Here is a 24,000-nt window from a genome sequence, read left to right as displayed (position 1 = left end):
GTCTCCTGCAGTGAGTCAGTCTCCATAGAGCTCTATGTTAAAATGTCCAACTTTACAGCTGCAGTTCCTCCAGTGTCCACTAGAGTCTGTCTCCTGCAGTGAGTCAGTCTCCATAGAGCTCTATGTTAAAATGTCCAACTTTACAGCTGCAGTTCCTCCAGTGTCCACTAGAGTCTGTCTCCTGCAGTGAGTCAGTCTCCATAGAGCTCTATGTTAAAATGTCCAACTTCACAGCTGCAGTTCCTCCCGTGTCCACTAGAGTCTGTCTCCTGCAGTGAGTCAGTCTCCATAGAGCTCTATGTTAAAATGTCCAACGTTACAGCTGCAGTTCCTCCAGTGTCCACTAGAGTCTGTCTCCTGCAGTGAGTCAGTCTCCATAGAGCTCTATGTTAAAATGTCCAACTTTACAGCTGCAGTTCCTCCAGTGTCCACTAGAGTCTGTCTCCTGCAGTGAGTCAGTCTCCATAGAGCTCTATGTTAAAATGTCCAACATTACAGCTGCAGTTCCTCCAGTGTCCACTAGAGTCTGTCTCCTGCAGTGAGTCAGTCTCCATAGAGCTCTATGTTAAAATGTCCAACTTCACAGCTGCAGTTCCTCCAGTGTCCACTAGAGTCTGTCTCCTGCAGTGAGTCAGTCTCCATAGAGCTCTATGTTAAAATGTCCAACTTTACAGCTGCAGTTCCTCCAGTGTCCACTAGAGTCTGTCTCCTGCAGTGAGTCAGTCTCCATAGAGCTCTATGTTAAAATGTCCAACTTTACAGCTGCAGTTCCTCCAGTGTCCACTAGAGTCTGTCTCCTGCAGTATCAGGACATAACAGGACGACTGCTCGCTGAATGCTAGCTAATGCTAAGTGCTAACGTGTTGTCAGGTTTCGAGACGCCGACGTCGATGTTCACGCTGGTGGTTCTGATCGTCACGATCGTGGTGTGTCTCTCTCACGTCTGCTTCGGACACTTCAAGTATCTCAGCGCTCACAACTACAAGGTAAACATCGGCAAGAGTTTGACAGCGATTAGCGCAGCAGTTTCACGTTGTCCTTTAACGTGTCTCGCTCTGCGTCCGTCTCAGATCGACACCAAGGCTGACGTGGACGCCGTGGAGAACGGGCGTCCAGCTCGACCCTCGTCCTCGCCCACCACCAAATCTCAGGTGAGTCGGGTGTTCCTGTTCCTCGTTCCTTCGCTGTGAAGCAGACGTGGTTTGAGTCGTTGACCCCGTGTCTCGTGTTTCCATGGTTACAGCAGCAGCAGCAGCAGCAGCAGCAGCAACAGATGTACATCGCTCAGGTGCTGCAGGACCCAAACTCGGACGAGCCGGGCGGCGGGACCGGCGAGGAGGACCGAGGCTCGTCCCAGGACGAGGAGTTGCTCAACGGGGGGAACAGCATCAACGAGGCGGATTTTCAGTCAGGGGAGGACAGTCTGATAGCCAACGAGGTCCACCAGTAGCAGGGGGTGGAGCTAGAGGGAGAGGGAGGAGCTTGAGAGTCTACGCTCATGCGACAGTAAAAAAGAAGCTGACTGGAGAATCACTACATATACAAACACACATAGAGATAGTCTGACACTGTTAGCTCCTCCCCCTCCCAGCTCGATGACTTGACCCTGACCTCCGACGCCGGCGCCGGGTCGCCAACTTCCCGCCCTGCTCGCCTGTGGAGACTTGACGGACATCAGAGTGTCTCCACAGGAAATCACTGTACATAACTACAAAGCCAAAAGTTTCTCTTTTGTTTCTTTTCTCGGGTGGGGGGCGGGGTCTGTGTGCCTGGGTGGGATTTTGTTAGTTCGCTCTCGTGTCTTGACTCCTGATTGGTCGCAGGACCTCGACCTGTCCAGGAGTCAAAGCTGACACTTTTTTTTTTCTTTTTCTGTGGCGTGGTGGATGACATCAGAGTGCTGAATATCTCGCCAGCCGCCCGCTCTCGTAGTGGTAGAAGCTCAGCTTACGCGGCGCAGACTTCCTTCCTGTTTGCCCGTTTCCTGTTTCTCCGAGTCGTGGTCGTTCTCCGTTTGCTCACCTGGACGCTTCACTTTCTTTCACCTGCTGAGCTTTCGCTGCATGTTGTTCCAAGTTCTGTCTGGATCGATGACATCACTTCCTTCACACGATGTCATATCTGGCAGGGCTGCAGTGGCCAATGACATCGGCAGATTCCCGCCCAGCACATCTCAGCTTCTCTTTGGTCCTTCTGCTGTCCAATCACTGGCTCCGACACGACTCCTCCCCCGATTCAATTTCCCCCAAAACGACCTTAAACCATGACCACTTGATGATGGGGGCGGGACGTTTGTGTCCGTGTAGGTTCAGCGATCACACTCTGTTGGTCACAGACGACTCGAGTAGACGAGCGGCGCTTTTCATCCCGACGGTCTACTGTTAACGCCTGAAGCAGTCAGGACTCTCAAGGGAAGTGTGTGTAAGTGTGTGTGTGTGTGTGTGTGTGTGTGTGTGTGTGTGTGTGTGTGTGTGTGTGTGTGTGTGTGTGTGTGTGTGTGTGTGTGTGTGTGTGTGTGTGTGTGTGTGTGTGTGTGTGTGTGTGTGTGTCATCATGAAAGCTCCTCAACCATCACTCAGTAAACCCAAACAGCCTGATGTCATGTTCCACTTCCTGTCAGACCGTTCATCCGTCTTCCGTAGATTTGACTTCCATGAACCTTTTTTTTTCCATCAGCCAAAATATTTGAGACGGATCTCAGCTTTCAGTCGTCCAGAGGAGGATTAGCTTAGCTTAGCACAAAGAATGGAAACAGAGGGAAACTGCTAGCCTAGCTTAGCACAAAGAATGGAAACAGAGGGAAACTGCTAACCTAGCTTAGCACAAAGAATGGAAGCAGAGGGAAACTGCTAGCCTAGCTTAGCACAAAGAATGGAAACAGAGGGAAACTACTCGCCAAGAACAAACAATCCGTCTGAATCGCACAAAAACATACAGAAATGTTGCTGATGCGTTCGTGCAGCACGAGTTAACCTTCTGGCGCATTGGACTTGTTGCCGTGGTAACGAACAGACGTCGATTCGATCGGTATTCGACTCGTAGTTTAAAATCCTTTTAAGCCCTCACTGTGCAGAATCCTGACGCATGCTGAAGAGCTCATTGGACTGAGCTGCCTTTTTCCCATGATCCTCCTGGTGTTTGGGGATGCGAGTCATCCAGGACTTGTTTCTGATTGGACGGTTTTAAAAGGATGATGTGAGACATATTTTAACTTCCCTTCAAACAGCCGGGGTCTGTCCTGCCGACCAATCACGATCCGACACCTCGCCAGGTGTCTGATGGTTTACATATGTACGCCGTCTTTAATAAGCCCCGCCCCCTCAGTGACTAACAGGTGTTTGTGTTTTGATAACGATGACTCTGTCCTGTTGCATCATGGGAAATGTAGAGTATGTTTGACGCTCAGATTCAATTTGTCCATTTAACCACATCGTCAGATGTTTCCTCCTCGTGGTCGCTGGTCTCCGATTCTAAAACAACATTTTGGATCTGATTCACGTCCTGACAAACAGCTCTTAGTTGGGTTGCCATGACGACAGAAACAGGAAGCAGGCTCTGATTTGCAGCGTTTGTGCGAGGCGGCGAGACGTTTTCTCTAGTTTTGGTTTACTTGTTGTTGCTCCTCCTCCTGTTTGTCATCAGAGTGTGTGTGTGTGTGTGTGTGTGTGTGTGTGTGTGTGTGTGTGTGTGTGTGTGTGTGTGTGTGTGTGTGTGTGTGTGTGTGTGTGGACACAGCTGGACTATGAAAGCTGTAGCCTGCAGGATGGCGTTTGGCGGCTACACGCCGGAGGACTGCAGTGTTTGTGTCTTCATGATGTTTTATTTTGAAGGTCAGTTTTTAGTCACCTGTAGGGGGCGCTCTGGCCGGGATTTTCTGCACATGAGCCTGAAGGATCTGATGTGTAAACTGAAGCCGGAGGTTCAGCTGAGCAGCTCTCGACCCTGAGACACGTGCAGTGCGTCCAAGCGAGCACGCCATGACTCGTCGTTTTAGCCCGACGCCTCCTTCCTGTTTCCCTCAGCCGAGAAAACACTGCATTAATAATAACCACATCATGATGTCACTGTTGACCTTTGACCTCTGTCACCGCCGGAGAAAAACTTTATTCAGCTCACCGCGAGCCGTTTATTAACGAGATCCGAGTCGACAGCACGTCAAGCGCCACACTTCAGTTAGTTCACCTTCAAAATAAAAGCACCACACTTCAGTTTGTTCACCGTCAAAATAAAAGCGCCACACTTCAGTTTGTTCACCTTCAAAATAAAAGCGCCACACTTCAGTTTGTCCACTTTCAAAATAAAATCGGCACCATGATAAAGAGTTTTAAGCGGAAACTGAAATTAAGAGCAAAAAATGAAATATTTAACAGCGTGCTGCGAGGGCACGGCGTGCTGCGAGGGCACGGCGTGCTGCGAGGAGACGGCGTGCTGCGAGGAGACGGCGTGCTGTGAGGGCACGGCGTGCTGTGAGGAGACGGTTTGCACCTTGCATGTTTAGGTTCAACTTTTATGGAATCTGAAAATCTGCTCGAGCAACAGAACACGTGTGAGCGGCTTTAACAGCGACGGAGCGTCTTCCATCGTGAGAGAGCGAGAAACCGCCAGTGAGCGTCGAGAGCTGCTGCGTTCACTGACCTCCGGGAACAGTCCGACTGAAGATGCCCATAATAATAATAATAATAATAAAACAGAGTCTGTGTGATATTTTTGTAACCTGCTGACTGAAGTATTTGATACTGACGTGTTACACAAACGTTGATAGCTGTGACGATGCCGTTGTAAAATGTAACTACAGTTTTTAATAACCAGGCGCTGCTTTTTGCTTTTCTTAGTTTTTTAAATTTCGTCTCTGAAGTTGTTGAAGTTGTAAAAAGAGAGAGAGAGAGAGAGAGAGAGAGGCGTCGCCGACACTGGAAGAGAAGCGTGTGTAAAATACAAACTGTGTAAATAACCATGAACTGCACTGTCGTCATGGAGACGACCCCAGCTAACGGTGCGTCGCTCCTCATGCTTTTAATTTATTGCCGTGACTCTTATTTATTTTTACCTTCAGCTCGTCTGTACAGTGAAACATTTGTCCTATTTATGTTACTGATCAATAAAATTGGCTCCATCTTTACAAACTGTGTGTGAGTGGATTCACATCGACGCTCAGATCACCCAGGGTCCTTGAAGGCAACACGTTGCTGCTGACAGAGGTCAGCGTGATCGCTCGGCGTGTAAAAAGAGTCGACCAGCCGAGTGACACGTCACAGTTTATTCATCCTGAAGTGACAGAAAATAAGAATACTGTAAAAAACACGACCTTCATCTTTGCTTCCATCGTTGTTACTGTGAAACGACCTCGTGAAGGTCGTCCAAGGTTACGGCAGCTTTTGATGCGATGCTGGTGACGGTGCTGCTCGCCACAGGAGCGTGAAGGAGTCTTCAGAGGAGAACCGTTCCTCGCACCAAGGAATCATTTTAGTTTAAAATTATGAGTTACCATGGTAACGACACATACAGGAGGAGAACGCTTTCACACCGGTGTCTCCTCCTTCACCGCTGCCTGCTCCTCCTCCTCCTTCACCGCTGCCTGCTCCTCCTCCTTCACCGCTGCCTGCTCCTCCTCCTCCTTCACCTCCTGCTGCTCCTCCTTCTGCTCCTCCTTCACCTCCTGCTCCTCCTTCACCTCCTCCTGCTCCTCCTTCACCTCCTGCTCCTCCTTCACCTCCTCCTGCTCCTCCTTCACCTCCTCCTCCACCTGTACACAAAAACACCATCAGATACCGGTGTGTAGAAATGTGCTGAGTCATCGTTTGTTGTGAGCAGAAGAAGAAACTTTAAAGCTTTTCAAACGTAAACAGTGAAAACAAGATGGCGGCGCAGACCTCGGGTGGAGCAGCTGATTTCTGACCCGCCTCCTCCTGCAGCTCCTGCACTTCCTGTCGAGCCTGGGAAGACAAACAGGTGTGACTTCCTGTGACCCCTGACCTCAGCACATGAGCTCACAGGGGTTCAATGTGTGACCTCTGACCTTTTCCAGCTGTGTGAACAGCTGCTGACGCTGCTGCTCCTCGAGCTGCAGACGCACACACATCTGCTGCACCTGAGACTGCATCTAACACACACACACACACACACACACACACAATAAGTTTACAGTGCTCTGATTGGTCAGCTGTGGACAGACTGATCGAGGTCTGACCTGAGCGATCTCCTCGCTGCAGCTCTGACTGACGCTCGCCTCCACCAGCTGTTTCTCCAGCTGAGCCTCCAACAGCATCACCTGCTCCTTCAGCTGACACACACACACACACACACACACACACACACACACACACACACACACACACACACACACACACACACACACACACACACACACACACACACACACACACACACACACACACACACACACACACACACACACACACACACACACACACACACACACACACACACACACACACACACACACACACACACACACTCTTCATTAACACACTGTGACATGAAGCACTAACACATTGTTGAGCGGCGTGTCTCCTGACCTGCTGCGTGTCGTCCGGCCTCTTCGTCTGAACTTCTTCCTGCAGCAGCTTCAGCTGATCCACCACCTGCAGACAGAAGCAATCGCACACTGATAAGCTGCTCACACAGTATCTCAGGTGTCCAGAGCAGCGTCACCATGACAACCGTCTGCTGATGACTCTGCTCCCTTGTCTCTCGTGGACCAGCTTCATGTTTGAGCTCTCTGATCCTCACCGTTTGATTCTGCTGCTCCAGCTCCGACACTTTGTTCTTCCACACGCTCGCTTCTTCTTGTGAACGCCGCTGCAGGGCCTGAAGCTCCGCCTCCTGAAAACAAACATGATGAGAAGGATTCAAACGCCATGAGACAGATCACGTTCAAGTTTCTGTTACCGCCTCCTGATCCAACTCAGCCTGAGTCCTCTGGTCCAGCCCCGCCTGCAGCTACACCACAACAACAACAACAACAACAACAACAACAACAAAAACAACCTCCTGATCCAACTCAGCCTGAGTCCTCTGGTCCAGCCCCGCCTGCAGCTACACCACAACAACAACAACAACAACAACAACAACAACAACAACCTCCTGATCCAACTCAGCCTGAGTCCTCTGGTCCAGCCCCGCATGCAGCTACACAACAACAACAACAACAACAACAACAACAACCTCCTGATCCAACTCAGCCTGAGTCCTCTGGTCCAGCCCCGCATGCAGCTACACAACAACAACAACAACAACAACAACAACAACAACAACAACACAGCTTCATGTAAACAAGACCATGACTCAACAACAACAACAACAACACAGCTTCATGTAAACAAGACCATGACTCAACAACAACAACAACAACGCTTCATGTAAACAAGACCATGACTCAACAACAACAACAACAACAAAGCTTCATGTAAACAAGACCATGACTCAACAACAACAACAACAACACAGCTTCATGTAAACAAGACCATGACTCAACAACAACACAGCTTCATGTAAACAAGACCATGACTCAACAACAACAACAACAACACAGCTTCATGTAAACAAGACCATGACTCAACAACAACAACAACAACACAGCTTCATGTAAACAAGACCATGACTCAACAACAACACAGCTTCATGTAAACAAGACCATGACTCAACAACAACAACAACACAGCTTCATGTAAACAAGACCATGACTCATCAACAACAACAACAAAGCTTCATGTAAACAAGACCATGACTCATCAACAACAACACAGCTTTATGTAAACAAGACCATGACTCATCAACAACAACAACACAGCTTCATGTAAACAAGACCATGACTCAACAACAACACAGCTTCATGTAAACAAGACCATGACTCATCAACAACAACAACAAAGCTTCATGTAAACAAGACCATGACTCAACAACAACAACAACAACACAGCTTCATGTAAACAAGACCATGACTCAACAACAACAACAACAACACAGCTTCATGTAAACAAGACCATGACTCAACAACAACAACAACAACACAGCTTCATGTAAACAAGACCATGACTCAACAACAACAACAACACAGCTTCATGTAAACAAGACCATGACTCAACAACAACAACAACACAGCTTCATGTAAACAAGACCATGACTCAACAACAACAACAACACAGCTTCATGTAAACAAGACCATGACTCAACAACAACAACAACACAGCTTCATGTAAACAAGACCATGACTCAACAACAACAACAACACAGCTTTATGTAAACAAGACCATGACTCAACAACAACAACAACACAGCTTCATGTAAACAAGACCATGACTCAACAACAACAACAACAACAACAACACAGCTTCATGTAAACAAGACCATGACTCAACAACAACAACAACACAGCTTCATGTAAACAAGACCATGACTCAACAACAACAACAACACAGCTTCATGTAAACAAGACCATGACTCAACAACAACAACAACACAGCTTCATGTAAACAAGACCATGACTCAACAACAACAACAACACAGCTTTATGTAAACAAGACCATGACTCAACAACAACAACAACACAGCTTCATGTAAACAAGACCATGACTCAACAACAACAACAACAACAACAACAACACAGCTTCATGTAAACAAGACCATGACTCAACAACAACAACAACACAGCTTCATGTAAACAAGACCATGACTCAACAACAACAACAACAACACAGCTTCATGTAAACAAGACCATGACTCAACAACAACAACACAGCTTCATGTAAACAAGACCATGACTCAACAACAACAACACAGCTTCATGTAAACAAGACCATGACTCAACAACAACACAGCTTCATGTAAACAAGACCATGACTCAACAACAACAACACAGCTTCATGTAAACAAGACCATGACTCAACAACAACACAGCTTCATGTAAACAAGACCATGACTCATCAACAACAACAACAAAGCTTCATGTAAACAAGACCATGACTCAACAACAACACAGCTTCATGTAAACAAGACCATGACTCATCAACAACAACAACAAAGCTTCATGTAAACAAGACCATGACTCAACAACAACAACAACACAGCTTCATGTAAACAAGACCATGACTCAACAACAACACAGCTTCATGTAAACAAGACCATGACTCAACAACAACACAGCTTCATGTAAACAAGACCATGACTCAACAACAACACAGCTTTATGTAAACAAGACCATGACTCAACAACAACACAGCTTTATGTAAACAAGACCATGACTCATCAACAACAACAACAAAGCTTCATGTAAACAAGACCATGACTCAACAACAACAACAACACAGCTTCATGTAAACAAGACCATGACTCAACAACAACAACACAGCTTTATGTAAACAAGACCATGACTCATCAACAACAACAACAAAGCTTCATGTAAACAAGACCATGACTCAACAACAACAACAACACAGCTTTATGTAAACAAGACCATGACTCATCAACAACAACAACAAAGCTTCATGTAAACAAGACCATGACTCAACAACAACAACAACAACAACACAGCTTCATGTAAACAAGACCATGACTCAACAACAACAACACAGCTTTATGTAAACAAGACCATGACTCAACAACAACAACAACACAGCTTCATGTAAACAAGACCATGACTCAACAACAACAACAACAACAACAACACAGCTTCATGTAAACAAGACCATGACTCAACAACAACAACACAGCTTTATGTAAACAAGACCATGACTCATCAACAACAACAACAAAGCTTCATGTAAACAAGACCATGACTCAACAACAACAACAACAACAACAACACAGCTTCATGTAAACAAGACCATGACTCAACAACAACACAGCTTCATGTAAACAAGACCATGACTCAACAACAACAACAACACAGCTTCATGTAAACAAGACCATGACTCAACAACAACACAGCTTCATGTAAACAAGACCATGACTCTACCACCACCACATGGCGCTAACGGAGAAAAGTGTCCTGTTTTTACCTCAGAGTGAGACCTCTCCTCAACCTTCTGTGTGAAAAGTTCCAGCCAATTATTCTGCAGAAAACAAACAACAAACACGCCGTCATTTATCATAACATCATCTTTAGCAGGTATAAGATCAGAGAACACCCTGCTGACTCACCTGCTCCGTCTCCATGGAGACGCCAGGAAACAGAGCCTGCAGCGAGGCCTGGAAGTCCAAACGCAGGGCGGTGAACCTGGACTCAGCCTCAGCCTGAAAACACACGTGGACAGAGTTCAGATGGCGCTCGGACCGAGCTTTAACCTTTCCATGATCCACTGACCAGCGCCGCTTTAAACTCCGCCTCCCTCTGCTCGCTCAGATGATTGGCCTCTGAAAACGTTGCTGCTGACGCCGCCATCTTCTCCTCCAGCTCCTGCAGAGGAGGAGCAGACGTTGGGATGTTGGGACAGTGTCGTGAGCGTGCATGAAACACTTCCTGTGATTGATCTGAACACGGAGTCACATTCTATTATAGACGGATCTATGACCTGATATGAGCTGGGTGTGGACTCACGTTGCCGTGGTTACGAGCCTGCTGCAGCTCCTCCTCCAGACGAAGCAGCTGAGATTCTTCCTCCAGACTACACACACACACACACACACACACACACACACACACACACACACACACACACACACACACACACACACACACACACACACACACACACACACACACACACACACACACACACACACACACACACACACACACACACACACACACACACACACAAAAATCTGAATATATTTCCTTGGTTAAAGAGTAGAAGGTTTTTTTTTGTAGTTTTTACTTTTCGAACGTCTGATCGGACTCCGTCTCACTTCCTGATCCCTGCAGAGGAGAAGAAGAAACAGCAGGATGTGATGTCACAGTGATGTCATCAGCCAATATGTTCATTTGAATTTTTGATGTTGGCACCAGGATCAGTCACAGTTTGGTGGCGGGGTCATTCGGGGTCATTCGGGGTCATTCGGGGTCATGTGGGGTCAGGTGGCAAGACTGGTTTGGTTGCCGTGGTCACACTGTCAATCCGTACCGTGCCCTAGCACGCTTCAACCTGAAGTCTGTTTGTCTGGTCAGTGTGAGCGCTCTGCTCGGTACACTTCCTGTACGAGCAGCGTGTCATAAGTCAGGATCTGTCAGTGTGTAACCTGAGCTTCACTGAGCATGTGCTGTATGACCACGCTATGACCACGAGGTGGTGAGTGAGCAGAGGGGAACAGGTGGAAGCAAATTTATTTCAGTTATTCATTTAATAATTAATCGTTGAGCGTTTAGAGACACCAGCGTCTCATATCAAAGATTCTGTTTAACTGCAGGAAATCCTCCCAAGCTGTTGGAGAACTCGGATACTGGTCTCAGGGATATAGTGGTCTTGTGGAATGGGCCCTTAAACCTCTCATGTGGGCCCCTTTGGAGTGAGTGTGAAAGTGAACGAGCTGGCGATCAAACGTACCTCTCTCTGCGTCGGCTCTGCAGCTTCGTCCTCCGTCACTCTGAAAGACAGCAGACATCAACGTGTTCAGACATTTTAAAGATCATCGGCTCAGTCTGCTTCTTTGTGTCTTTCTGACCTCTCCGACTGCAATGACGTCAGCAGCTGTAGCTCCTCCTTCAGCTGGGTAAGCTCCGCCTCCAGGACCACCACCTTCTCGTCTTTGAGCTGCAAACTGACAGGAAGTCAGACAGGAAGTCACGTTAAGGTTCCAAACACCTCGACAACATCTGAACTCCTTGTTTTAATAAAAGGTACCTGATCTTCAGCGCCTCAACTTCAGATGACTCGTTGACCTGCAGAAACAGACAAGTCGATGACGTCAACGCCTCAAAGTCTCAAGTTACACCCTGTTAGCATGCAGCAGCTACATGCTAACACGCTGAGGTTTACCGTGTCGTATTCTTCTGCCTACCATTTTAACAAACGAGCTCGTTGGACACGAGACCTATCGGTGTTGAGGGTGCAGAGGGACCTGAGCGTGTAGAGGGACCTGAGGGTGCAGAGGGACCTGAGGGTGTTGAGGGTGCAGAGGGACCTGAGGGTGCAGAGGGACCTGAGGGTGCAGAGGGACCTGAGGGTGCAGAGGGACCTGAGGGTGCAGAGGGACCTGAGGGTGCAGTGGGACCTGAGGGTGCAGAGGGACCTGAGGGTGCAGTGGGACCTGAGGGTGCAGAGGGACCTGAGGGTGCAGAGGGACCTGAGGGTGCAGAGGGACCTGAGGGTGCAGAGGGACCTGAGGGACCTGAGGCTGCAGAGGGACCTGAGGGTGCAGAGAGACCTGAGGGTGCAGAGGGGCCTTAGGGTGCAGAGGGACCTGAGGGACCTGAGGGTGCAGAGAGACCTGAGGGACCTGAGGCTGCAGAGGGACCTGAGGGTGCAGAGGGACCTGAGGGTGCAGAGGGACCAGAGGGTGCAGAGGGACCTGAGGCTGCAGAGGGACCTGAGGGACCTGAGGGTGCAGAGGGACCTGAGGGTGCTAAGAGTCTGTCCCCATTAGAATCGATCAGTCCCAGATCCGAGTATGCTTGACCCCAAAGTCTGGTTCACTTGATCAGTCTGAACCGCTATATGACGTCTTTCTAAACGGCTCCTGTCTTTTCAGGAACCGTCGAGTTCTCATACAGCAAGGCCGGTTTCATCCTCTGAGCTGCACGGTGGTCGTAGGAAGAGGGTCGTCGTTAGAGTCATGTACTTACTGTATCAGCCTGTGTGACAGAAACACTTCAGCTCTGGATGATTCCAGAACAATCAAGTGGCTGAACAAATCCAACGACCACAAACTTCACACTCAGGTAAATCAGGACATAAATCACACGATGAAGGTGAGTCAGGTAGCTACCTGGACTGTAGCATGGTTCTCCAGCTGGACCTTGAGCTCCAGCAGGTCAGTCTCTTTGGACGCCAGCTCAACTGAAACCAGAGGTCTGAATCAAAGTTTGATACTACGATATAATATTACCCAATCAAGGGTGTCTAGGACTTCTGTTTAGTAACATGTTCAGGTTCGTTTGGTTTTAAGTTGAATCATATTGAAGTTTAAGATTCTGACAGTCGTTTTGGCTAAATGCTAACAGAAACACTGACCGCTAACAGCAGCAGCTTCCTGCTGGGAGACTTTCAGCTGTGAACAAACTTCCTCCAGTTGTTTCTGCAGAGCGCGCTCAGCGTCTGCATGGACCAGCTGCAAAGTGAAGAAGAAAACTCAGGTCACTTCCTGTTTACAGAACATCCACCACTGATTGGCTGAACAAAATATTAGACATAAGTCACGTATTGAATTAAGTCAGAAACTGTCCACAGACAGTTCTGTGTACCTGAGCTTTGGACCGTTCCTGCTCGGCTGCAACCATCTTGGCCTCAAGGTTCTTCGTGAGCTCCTCGTCAGCTCGCTGAGTATTAGAGCGCTCGGTCAGCTCGCGGCCCAGACGGACGCAGTCCTGTCTGAGACGGGCAAGTTCTGCATTCTGCCTGTAGGACGCAGACGCAGGTGAGTCATTTCAACACTGACACGAAGCTGCTGAGGTGTGTTACCTGACCAGGTGTGTTACCTGACCAGGTGTGTTACCTGACCAGGTGCGTTACCTGACCAGGTGTGTTACCTGACCAGGTGTGTTACCTGACCAGGTGCGTTACCTGACCAGGTGTGTTACCTGACCAGGTGCGTTACCTGACCAGGTGTGTTACCTGACCAGGTGCGTTACCTGACCAGGTGTGTTACCTGACCAGGTGTGTTACCTGACCAGGTGCGTTACCTGACCAGGTGTGTTACCTGACCAGGTGTGTTACCTGACCAGGTGCGTTACCTGACCAGGTGTGTTACCTGACCAGGTGTGTTACCTGACCAGGTGCGTTACCTGACCAGGTGTGTTACCTGACCAGGTGCGTTACCTGACCAGGTGCGTTACCTGACCAGGTGCGTTACCTGACCAGGTGTGTTACCTGACCAGGTGCGTTACCTGACCAGGTGCGTTACCTGACCAGGTGCGTTACCTGACCAGGTGCGTTACCTGACCAGGTGTGTTACCTGACCAGGTGTGTTACCTGACCGGTGCGTTACATGACCAGGTGCGTTACCTGACCAGGTGTGTTACCTGACCAGGTGTGTTACCTGACCGGTGCGTTACATGACCAGGTGCGTTACCTGCTCTCGGCCTGGCTGGTTGCCTGGTTCAGGGCGTCTCGGAGGATGGAGTTCTCCTGTTGCAGTCGGGCTAACTGGGCGTTTGGACTGTTCTCGAGCTGCTCCTGCAGACTCCCGATCTGTTCAAGTTCATCATACCGTTAGCTTAACAGGCAAGGCTACAAACACTTTCTGAAACCTAGACGTTTAAAAAAAAGATAAAACTTTAAACGAAAGTGGTCGTTTCATTTATGACTGAGAACACTTGACGGACTTGGACTTTGCTCTTGAAGACTTGACGAGACCCGGATTTTACCCCCCAGGACTTGGGACCTTTACAAGACCGGGAACTCGTCTTTAAGCCGCTTTCACACATGCACTTCTTTTTCCTGTTTACACACGACTCTCTCCGCGGGTGACTATCCCTGTTAGATTGGGGGGGGGCGCGGGGGGGGGGGGGGCGCGTCTCAAGAGGAAGGACATGATGTAAAAAGAACAAAGTAGAAACGGCGGCCTGTAATAACCTTTAATTCAAAGCGACCTGAGAAGGACAGTGAACTTTCCTTTGAACAAGATGGATGGATAGATGGATTATTGATCCCGAGGGAAATTCAAGAAAAGACTCGGTTTCTGCCACTAAACAATCAAAGTGGGTTAAAAGTTAAAAAGTGACCTTCTGGTTGAGCTGCTCGGTGTGTTTCAGGTGTTCCTGGTTGGAAGTCTCCATTCCGGTTCTCAATGTGTCGACCTCTTGAACCTGAGCACGAAGCTCCGCCTTCAGACGTGCCTCCAAAGACGCCATCTTGGATTTCTCTGCACCAAGTTGCTGTTAGAGGAAGCACAGAAAGTGATATTTGAAGAACTCTTTAATGGCCATATACAGAGCACACAATAAACCGTGAAAGGTCTGAGACTGACACAACAAGAAGATTAAAACTTTATTCACAACCTTGAGATTTGTGGGTCTAAATTGTGCACAAACTTTGGCTAAATGTGTCTCTGGATCATTTACTGAGATCGTATGGTTATATAACACGTGGTATTAAAAAGTATTACACATGTTAAATGCTGCATGGCCCACCTTGCTGAGCTCTCGGAGGCGGGTCTTGGCGGTGGCGGTTTCCTCCAGTCCAGCGGACAGCAGCTTTTCTTTCTCCTCCAGCTGTTTCTTCAGAGTGGACAGAGGGTCTCCTTTCTGACAGGCCTGAGAGTCACAGATATAGGGGGCAGGTTCACAAGAAGCTATGGTCCGTGGTGAAGGTCACTGCTATACTTTGAATTAGCTCCTGGTCACTAGCATTCTTTATTTGACTGCTCGTTAGCTGCAAATGTTAGCTTGTGATTTGACGGAAGGTAGCCACATACTAGCAACTAACTTTCTTTTGGACCCAAAAAAAAAGGGGTTCTGGTCTCCATTAAATAAAACTGTTCCAGGTCCAAGGTGTCGAAGGCCCCCTAAAATACAAGGGTTCAATTCCCATGGCTTATAAGGGTTTAAGGCACCTTATAGATATTGGTACTTGTGGGTCTATATTGTCCAGAAACTAAGTCTCAGGGGTTTAAGACATCCTAGAATATAAGAGTTCAAGTCCCTGGGGGTTCAAGGCCTCCAAAAATGCAAAGGTTAGAGGCCATAAGGACTCAAGGCCCCAGGAAGTCAAGCTCACTAACAGGTAACACCCGTCTTATTTTCCCTAAGAGAGGTTTTTCTTGTTTTTTAAATGTTTAGAGTTTCTCTTGTTTGATTGGTGATTGATAAATAAACTTCCAAACTTGAATTGCCCCCCAGGGGACAAATAAAGTTTTTTGAATTGAATTTCCTTTGGCCTCTGTTAGCTTTGTGTAACAGTTGAATATGCTAACTGTGTTTGTTTATATGTGTTTTAGTTACACACAGCTGCTAGCTGATGGTTGAAGGAGAGCAGTGGTTCATAAAGTGGGGCTGGGACACTCTGGGGGGGGTCACAAGATTCCTTTAGGAAACATACAAATGGAAAATGATATATACAAACATATGATGGTGTTTGGGCTGTTGTGTGGTGTTCTAATGCCATGTCAGATGTTTTAAGCACCTCCAGGTACAATGGGGGTCTCCACTCTCAAGCACCGTTATATTGGGGGTTGCAGGCTGAAATGTTTGGGAACCCTGAACTAGAGGATAACAGTATTTAGTTTCACCACTAGCTGTTGCCGTTGTTGTGGCTCTGTTGACGTACCAGCTGCCAGGATTCTTTGCGTACACCGGCCTTCTGGTTCAGGACTTCCATGAGTTTGTTCATCTCGTCCTCACTGAGCGTCCCTTTGGATACGGCGGACAGCAGCTCGCTGGTTGGACCCGTCACGGAGGAGTCTGCAGAGTCTGCCACTAGAAGAACAATCAGGACAACAAAACCATGAATGTTTAATGGTTTCAAACAGTACATGTGGGTAGAAGAGGAATAAATCCATCACCAATCCCTAAAACAGTCTAAAACATGGGCAGCGTCGGGTTTTCAGTGTTTGGCTGCCCCAACATACCCGTGTAGTCCAGAACCATGTCAATATTTCTGTCTGTTGCCAATGTCAGAAGCATAAAGACCAAACATAAACAACACATTATCTGGTTTCTCAGACTTCTGTTTCTGTTGCCATGGTTTCAAACGGGTATCAATATTGTTTGGTTCTAGTTGAAGTTTAAAATCCTGGTTTTATCAGAAAAGCCAAACTGAGGGACCTGTCTTCGTGTTCGCTCACCTGGCTCAGGTTTGTTCTTGTTCTTCTTCTTCTTGCTCGACGTCTCTTTGTTCTCTTTGGGTTCTTCGGGTTTGGCAGCAGGCGGTTCTTTGGTGACTTCGGCGACTGGAGAAACTTCTACCACGGGTGCCATCGCCATCACCAGAATCTCCTTAGCAATGGTTTCCACCACAGCAACTGGCTCCGCCTTCACAGACTTCTTCTTCTTCTTGCCCTTCGGGGAGGGGGCTGGAGGGGACTCGATAATGGCAGGGGTGGTTGCCTCAGTGGGTTCAGGTTCAGGTTGTGGTTCAGGTGCAGTCTCAGGCTCAGCAGCAGGCTCCGGGTCAGACTCGGGTTCGGTACAGGAGACTACCTCAGGATCCTCGCTGACATCAGCGCCGGGTTCAGGGAGTTTCACTTCAGGCTGCTCCTCCTTCTTCTTCCCTTTGTTCTTCTTCTCCTGGTTCTTCTCCTTCTTCTTCTTGTCTGCTCTCGTGTTCTGTGTCCTGACGTGTTGGCCTCGCTGTTTGGCGAGCGCCTCCTCATAGGACGTCTCCTTCATGGAGAGCGTGGAGACCAGCGCGATGCCCACCGCTGAGATGATCATGAAGCCTCCAAATACCATGAAGCCCAGCGTCTGGGGGTCGGACACGTCCATGACTGATCAGAGTGTCCCACAGGAAGTCTGGAAGACAAAGATGAAGATCATTAGCACGGAGACAAAGTCTGCCCGACGCTGGAGGCGGAGCTTACAGAGCTAACATCTCAGACGTTACAAGCTTCACTCTCCTGATCTGTCGGTATGAAGCAACAACCTTCAGAGTTTAAGACATGAAGCCAAAGTGGACATGCTAACAAGCTGCACTTCCTTGAGTGTCCACTTGAGGGCAGCTCCACAAGTGAGTCGTCCCCCTTTTCATACGTTAGTAACGCTAAGAATGATAAGTAGGGTTATGGCGTGTTGTAGCTCGTGTTAAGCCCTTCTCGTTACTGACTGGAGGTTAAAGGTCACCGGCCTGCGACATGATTCAATCATCCACTGATTAGACGGTAAAGATTCAGACAATCATTGACCACCTGACTCATCACTTTTCTGTTTCATCTGAACTGAGTTTAACTGACAGGACCCAGGAGGCGATGGTCGCCCTCGCCGCTCCGTGTTGGGATCCTGCCTGTCACGACGTCTCACACTTCATGTTGTCTTCAGATCATTCAGACTCGGGTATAATCCCTCTACAGAGAGACAGTGAGGAAGTTCAGCACCCAACGAAGGTCTCTACAACCGTTTTCACATCAACATATCAGGATTCTTTCACCTGAGCCGGCTGTTCACACAGGCCCCTCCCACTGGCCCCTCCCACTGGCCCCTCCCACTGGCCCCTCCCACTGGCTCCAGGTGAATTCTCCTGATTATATCCTGCTGCCTTCTCTCAGCTCACTCTGACTCTCTGCAGGAGACACATTCAGCTGGTCTGGCTAACAACATCCGTGTGTTGACGGAAGGAGGGAAAGACGCTTCCTCTAAAACCTTAAACAAAGGTTTGATTACAGAGTTTCTAAAAACACTCCAAGACCCACCAAGACCCACCAAGAACTACCAAGACCCACCAAGAACTACCAAGACCCACCAAGACCCACCAAGAACTACCAAGACCCACCAAGACCCACCAAGACCCACCAAGAACCACAAAGACCCACCAAGACCCACCAAGACCCACCAAGACCCACCAAGAACCACAAAGACCCACCAAGAACCACCAAGACCTGATCAGATCTGAGTCTGCAGCTTGTTGTAGAGACGAGTTTTTGGTGTCAGAAGGATTTATTGATTTCTTCCTTTCGACTGTGAGACATAACTCGGGTTTGACAACTTCCTGGAGATATCTGCAGAGACGTTCACTGTGCTCCCATAATACATTTATTATTATTATTATTATTATTATTTAATGTTTAAATTTGTCCTCGTTTTATTCTTCGTCCGGAGGAACAGTTTGTACTTTTGTCCGCTCTGCATTTAAAACAATCTGACCTTTTCTTTTCACAAAGACCAAAATGTTTTTCAAAAGGATGTAAAAGTATAAAAGTCACTTGATTGGGTTCAGAATGAAAATGACTCTGAGGAGAATTAAAATCACAAACATGCAGAATGAAAAGTCTGAACTTTTCTGAGCCGAGGACATTCTGTTCCCAAAACTAAGAGAGGAAAGAAGTTTGATGTTTGAACACAAGCTGTGAGTCCGGATAGATCCTGGATGTAAAGAGTACACAGAGAGGGGCTGCAGGAGTGACGTGTCTGAGTCCACAATTAACCCTTTGTGCTGTGCGCGCGCAACATACACACACACACACGCACGCGCACACACACACGCACGCGCACACACACACACGCACGCACGCGCACGCACGCACGCACACACACACACACACACACACTTATGTAACTCAGTCCGGGTTCTTCTGGGACCCCTCACATTCGGAACTTAAAGTCAGCTCAGGTAGCTTCACGTGCACCTTCTTTTTCTACCTGTTTGATCCCTTTTTACAGTTTGAGTAAACTCAGCTCTCAGTCCGTTTGTCCTGCAGCTGCACTCTCAAACATTCATCTCAACTCATTTTCATTCCTCATTTCATCTGTTCGCTTTTTTTATGAATTGAATTCTGGATTTAAAACTTTTTTTTTTTTTTTTTTTGCTGTATAAAAAAGTGTCCTCCTGTGATTCTACAGTTAAAGACATTTTCTGGAAAACGTCTGTCCTACTTTCAGCGTCTCTTTGCTGTTGAACTTTTTCATTTCCTGTCTTTAACTTTAATTTAATAAAATCCTTAGTAAGCGGAATCAAAGAGTGGTTCTCACCTCAGCGGAGTCAGGCTGCTGCTGCTGCTGCTGCAGAGTCGTGGCACTTTCTGTGAACGGAACCACAAGCTCCGCCCCTCGCCGGATGTGCTGCTCCTCATTGGTCAACCGGTAAGTCTCTCAGAGCCATTTAACTTTAGCGGAATTGAAGAGGCGGGAGGACGCCGTTCGGCTTCGTGGGAGATGTAGTTCTATGAAAAATAAAACCTTTTACAAACAACAAATCCAGCTCCCTTCGTCCTTCATCAGTGGTTAAAACTTCCTACGTCACTCTGAATGATCTTTGATCAGAAATCAGGATAGTTGTGGTTCTGCTTTACGCACCAGCGGCTGGTGAACGCTGGAGGGCGCTGGTTCTTGAGTTCTGTGTTTTGCAGAATATGAACGAAGAAGAAGCAGAAGCAGGTCGTTGGAGGAGTCTGGATCTTGTTGTGAGTCAGGAACATTTGTCAGTGTGTTTGCATTTAAATATTTAACGTTTGATTGAAAGTCGTGAACGTCGAGCTTTAAGTGCTGATATTTACAGAGGGCACGCGCAGTTAACGACTCAGTTTTCCCGCCGTTCCGCTTTCAGTTCTGTACGGACGGTCCAAACCGTCCAAACCAAACCTTCAGAAATCAGTCAGTTTATCAAACTCCGCAAGAACTCCTTTATTCTGCCTTAAGTGTGTGTTCAACCTGTCTGGGGTCCTGCTCACCCTGTCCTGGGTCCTGCTCACCCTGTCCTGGGTCCTGCTCACCCTGTCCTGGGTCCTGCTCACCCTGTCCTGGGTCTTGCTCACCCTGTCCTGGGTCTGGCTCACCCTGTCCTGGGTCTTGCTCGCCCTGTCCTGGGTCCTGCTCGCCCTGTCCTGGGTCTGGCTCGCCCTGTCCTGGGTCTGGCTCACCCTGTCCTGGGTCTGGCTCACCCTGTCCTGGGTCCTGCTCGCCCTGTCCTGGGTCCTGCTCGCCCTGTCCTGGGTCTGGCTCGCCCTGTCCTGGGTCTGGCTCACCCTGTCCTGGGTCTGGCTCACCCTGTCCTGGGTCTTGCTCGCCCTGTCCTGGGTCCTGCTCGCCCTGTCCTGGGTCTGGCTCGCCCTGTCCTGGGTCTGGCTCACCCTGTCCTGGGTCTGGCTCACCCTGTCCTGGGTCTTGCTCGCCCTGTCCTGGGTCCTGCTCGCCCTGTCCTGGGTCTGGCTCGCCCTGTCCTGGGTCTGGCTCACCCTGTCCTGGGTCTTGCTCGCCCTGTCCTGGGTCCTGCTCGCCCTGTCCTGGGTCTGGCTCGCCCTGTCCTGGGTCCTGCTCGCCCTGTCCTGGGTCTGGCTCGCCCTGTCCTGGGTCTGGCTCACCCTGTCATGGGTCTGGCTCACCCTGTCTGGGGGAAAACGCCACGACAACAAGCCGCTCACACGTCCTGATTAATATCATAAACTCACTAACTTAAAGAATTAAACTTATTTTAATTGTTTTCAACGATTTTCTACCGATACAACGATTACGTTGTAACCTGTGTGTGTGTGTGTGTGTGTGTGTGTGTGTGTGTGTGTGTGTGTGTGTGTGTGTGTGTGTGTGTGTGTGTGTGTGTGTGTGTGTGTGTGTGTGTGTGTGTTGTTTCACAGACATGTCGCTGCAGGTCAGCTGTCTATCGTTCCGGCAGCCGTACGCTGGACTGGTTCTTGATGGGGTGAAGACAGTGGAGAGCCGCTGGCGCCCCCTACTGGCCCCGCTGGAGAACCAGACCCTGGCTATCCACATCGCCCGGCGGGACTGGGAGGGTGAGGATTGGAGGACGGTGCTGAGCGGCCCATTGGGGATGGACCGTGGTCAAATCGAAACGCTCCTGGAGTCCGGGGAGAGGTTCGGTCGTGGCGTGGTGGCAGGTGAGACTCCATCAGTGTTCTGTGGTTTACCGGGTCGACCTGAAGGCATCACCTGCGTTTCTCTCTCTCAGGATTGGTGGATGTAGGAGAGACCTGGCTGTGCCCCGCCTCCCTGCAGGGGGAGGAGCTTCAGCACCTGGAGCGGTCTGCTGTTCTGATTGGTCTACAAGAGAAACACTTGACTCACCTGTCAAACCCCCGCTGGCTGAAGGAGCCGCTGAGTACTCGAGGAGATCGTGACCTCTGGACTGTGGAGATTCCCTATGAGCTGCTACCATGACCCCGCACGTGGCGTGTAGTCTTGGTGACGGCACCCATAACGGTCTCTGAAGAGGACTAGGCTTCCGATCCCTGAAAGCCTGAGCACTTCACCTTCCTGGACTTCAACAAAAACTCTTCTACAATTATTTGTTTACATTTTTATTTTTTTGTAAAAAACCCTCCAAAATAAAAAGAATTTAAGGGGGGGGGGGGGGCAGAACCAGAACCAGAACCAGAACCAGATCACGTCACCAAGCTTGTAATGAACTCAGGTACTGACTCTGAGTCCACTTCAGAACTTATTCCATAGAGGACACACGGTGGACTCTGACGTTCAGCTCGTCTACTAACTTCAGATCAAGCTGGTTGGCGCCGAGGTCGATAGAGGGCGCTAAGGACCGCCCACCCGCTCACTATCAGCAGTTTGATGGGAGACCCTTCAATGAACACAATTTTCAAAAAATACATTTTCAATAAATGTGACATGTAGATTTGTAAAAGGGCGAAGAAGACATGTTCAAATGTATCTGCAATAAAAACTGAGATTTTACGTGTTGAGTTGTTGGTGTCCATGGCGCTAGAATCTAGCGCTCCGTTGACCCTCATTAGAAGACCGCACGAGCATGAGTCAGCAGTTTTTAAGTTCATCCCCAGAGTTTCAAGTAGAAACATGTAAGTATATGATGAGGCTGTTTGTAGAATACGTTAAGTTAAATAGACCGTTTCCGTCTAAATCATTGCGATGCTAATTATGTTAGACGGAGGCATTTTCAGGTATGTGTTAGCACAAGCTAACGCTACACATCGCGCTACATGTGGGTGGCGGCTTTGACCTCCTGACAAACAGCAACCACACGCCCACCTGTCGTTAAATTCAGGTTCATGTTTTTATTATCAAACTGTAACGTGGGAACCTGAAGGGGGATTGGCTCGCTTGTAGAGCCGCCCTCAAGTGGACACTGAAGGAACTGCAGTTTTTAGCACTACAGCACTGGCTTCATGTTTCCAACACCTGAGGAGAAGGCTTCAGCTCTGTGTCCGTACAGGTAAAGATCTGATCCTGATCCCAGTCTTACCTCGCTGGTCACACCTCTGGATTCTAAACAGGAAGTTACACGTCCTGTGATATAGAAAAAAACTAATGCTTCATGATCTGCTGGTGAAACAAACTTTATTCACCCATGAACAAAAACAGACATCGGTTTGAACACACCTCATTATAAGCAGAGGCCACGCCCCCTCTCTGATTGGCTGGATGAACTGAACTGAACTTACGATTCAAACTAAAATATATCGACTTCCTCTCCGTCGACTTAGAGGCTATCCTCCGACTCTTCCCAACAAATTATTACCTGTGTTGCCATGGTAATCACAAAGACTAAACCAAACTAAATTAAATGTGCTCTCTAACAGAACGCGACCACGAGGCAGGCGTGTGCGTCTTGGACATTTTTCTTCCGTTAACGCTGCTCAATCAAAACAAACAGCGCCGTTAGCCACACGTGTTAGACGGTGGGGGGGATGTAGTGCGTGGTTGAATGATGGGACGGGGCTGTGATGTAGCTGACCACGTGGGAGGGGTTGGGGGAGGGGCAATACACTCGTTGAGCATGACCTCCGCCCTGCAGCGCCCCCCAGTGGGTGGAGGAGGGGAGGCAGGGGTGGTAAGAGGAGTGATGGGGGAGGTGCATCTGATGAGGATGAGCAGGATGGGGAATAGGTGGAGGAGGGGCTGAGGGTATGTAGGTGGCTGGGGGCGGAGCTTCATATGGAAGATGTAGCAGAGGAGGATGGGCGAGGGGTGCCTGATCCGGATACATGAGCGCTGAGGAAGAGGCGGAGCCTGGAGGAGTGGGGCTGGCAGAGGACGAGCCTTCCATGGAGGGGACGGGGCCTAAAGCGGAAAACAAAACAAGTTCACAAGCAGCAGATTCTCAGATACTTATCTCATTGGATGAGGATCAGACTCCACCGACCAATCACGACCTTTGAGTGTGTTACAGACAAGAAGATTAAGCGTAGCTCCTGCACAGGTGAGCTCAGGTATGTTCAGGTCTTAATCTCGGGTGTGTTCAGGTGTTAATCTCAGGTGTTAAACTCGGGTGTGTTCAGGTGTTAATCTCAGGTGTGTGAGGTGTTAATCTCAGG

The 24,000-nt window shown here is 48.7% G+C and overlaps 4 protein-coding genes across 17 annotated transcripts in view; 2 read left to right on the top strand and 2 right to left on the bottom strand.

Annotated features, from left to right (window-relative positions):
* The window catches only part of LOC306818255 (CSC1-like protein 2), a 51,837-nt gene that overhangs the window by 18,004 nt on the left and 9,833 nt on the right, over positions 1–24,000 (top strand). For 2 of the 5 annotated variants that reach the window (XM_079335733.1, XM_079335736.1), the window contains 3 exons: positions 871–986; positions 1,071–1,151; positions 1,241–5,123. In XM_079335733.1, the coding sequence (XP_079191859.1) occupies positions 871–986; positions 1,071–1,151; positions 1,241–1,450 (407 nt within the window). In that variant the 3' untranslated portion in view covers positions 1,451–5,123. Of the gene's footprint in view, positions 1–870; positions 987–1,070; positions 1,152–1,240; positions 5,124–24,000 lie in introns of those variants that run through there. The other 3 variants (XR_013778151.1, XM_079335735.1, XM_079335734.1) reach the window with 3 other exon arrangements.
* Positions 5,243–19,839, bottom strand: LOC306818220 (uncharacterized protein). Of its 7 annotated transcripts, none has more exons than XM_079335652.1 (24): positions 19,733–19,839; positions 16,897–17,563; positions 16,380–16,528; positions 15,245–15,367; positions 14,837–14,989; positions 14,185–14,303; positions 13,358–13,511; positions 13,128–13,224; positions 12,883–12,953; positions 11,799–11,836; positions 11,620–11,715; positions 11,502–11,541; positions 10,836–10,876; positions 10,556–10,622; positions 10,322–10,414; positions 10,159–10,251; positions 10,017–10,070; positions 6,751–6,843; positions 6,537–6,602; positions 6,188–6,280; positions 6,017–6,100; positions 5,871–5,933; positions 5,654–5,743; positions 5,243–5,548 (listed from the first exon to the last, which is right to left on the bottom strand). In XM_079335652.1, the coding sequence occupies exons 2-24, from the start codon at positions 17,534–17,536 to the stop codon at positions 5,519–5,521; spliced, it is 2,547 nt and encodes an 848-aa protein (XP_079191778.1). In that variant the 5' UTR covers positions 17,537–17,563; positions 19,733–19,839; the 3' UTR covers positions 5,243–5,518. The 7 variants fall into 7 exon arrangements, with proteins under 7 accessions (XP_079191778.1, XP_079191779.1, XP_079191782.1 ...); XM_079335653.1 differs by having other exon boundaries at positions 5,243–5,563; positions 5,672–5,743; XM_079335656.1 differs by having other exon boundaries at positions 5,693–5,743.
* On the top strand, positions 19,942–22,431 carry LOC306818494 (protein EOLA1). 2 transcript variants are annotated; one of them, XM_079336109.1, is made up of 3 exons: positions 19,942–20,137; positions 21,331–21,591; positions 21,663–22,431. In XM_079336109.1, the coding sequence occupies exons 1-3, from the start codon at positions 20,113–20,115 to the stop codon at positions 21,869–21,871; spliced, it is 495 nt and encodes a 164-aa protein (XP_079192235.1). In that variant the 5' UTR covers positions 19,942–20,112; the 3' UTR covers positions 21,872–22,431. The 2 variants fall into 2 exon arrangements, with proteins under 2 accessions (XP_079192235.1, XP_079192236.1); XM_079336110.1 differs by having other exon boundaries at positions 20,072–20,163; positions 21,663–22,214.
* alg13 (ALG13 UDP-N-acetylglucosaminyltransferase subunit) overlaps positions 23,358–24,000 on the bottom strand; it is a gene marked incomplete at its 3' end in the record, with an annotated part of 15,692 nt that continues 15,049 nt past the window's right edge. For all 3 annotated transcript variants that reach the window (XM_079335618.1, XM_079335616.1, XM_079335617.1), the window contains exon 24: positions 23,358–23,746. In XM_079335618.1, coding sequence (XP_079191744.1) covers positions 23,358–23,746 — 389 coding nt within the window. The remainder of the gene's footprint in view (positions 23,747–24,000) is intronic.

The sequence above is a fragment of the Symphodus melops genome (genome assembly GCF_947650265.1).
Source record: "Symphodus melops genome assembly, chromosome: 2".
NCBI classification, from domain to species: Eukaryota; Metazoa; Chordata; class Actinopteri; order Labriformes; family Labridae; genus Symphodus; species Symphodus melops.
This window is presented reverse-complemented; position numbering and strand designations above follow the sequence as displayed.

What these genes read in the sequence shown, in the direction of transcription:
- LOC306818220 (XM_079335651.1), bottom strand. Translation starts at nt 17,536, where the DNA reads ATGGACGTGTCCGACCCCCAGACGCTGGGCTTCATGGTATTTGGAGGC. An exon ending in CAAGAACAAACCTGAGCCAG is followed by an intron (nt 16,529 to 16,896) that starts GTGAGCGAACAC and finishes TTGTTCTTCTAG; the next exon opens with TGGCAGACTCTGCAGACTCC. An exon ending in GGAAGCTGCTGCTGTTAGCG is followed by an intron (nt 12,954 to 13,127) that starts GTCAGTGTTTCT and finishes CTCTGGTTTCAG; the next exon opens with TTGAGCTGGCGTCCAAAGAG.
- LOC306818494 (XM_079336109.1), top strand. Translation starts at nt 20,113, where the DNA reads ATGAACGAAGAAGAAGCAGAAGCAG. An exon ending in CGAAGAAGAAGCAGAAGCAG is followed by an intron (nt 20,138 to 21,330) that starts GTCGTTGGAGGA and finishes GTTGTTTCACAG; the next exon opens with ACATGTCGCTGCAGGTCAGC. An exon ending in CGGTCGTGGCGTGGTGGCAG is followed by an intron (nt 21,592 to 21,662) that starts GTGAGACTCCAT and finishes TCTCTCTCTCAG; the next exon opens with GATTGGTGGATGTAGGAGAG.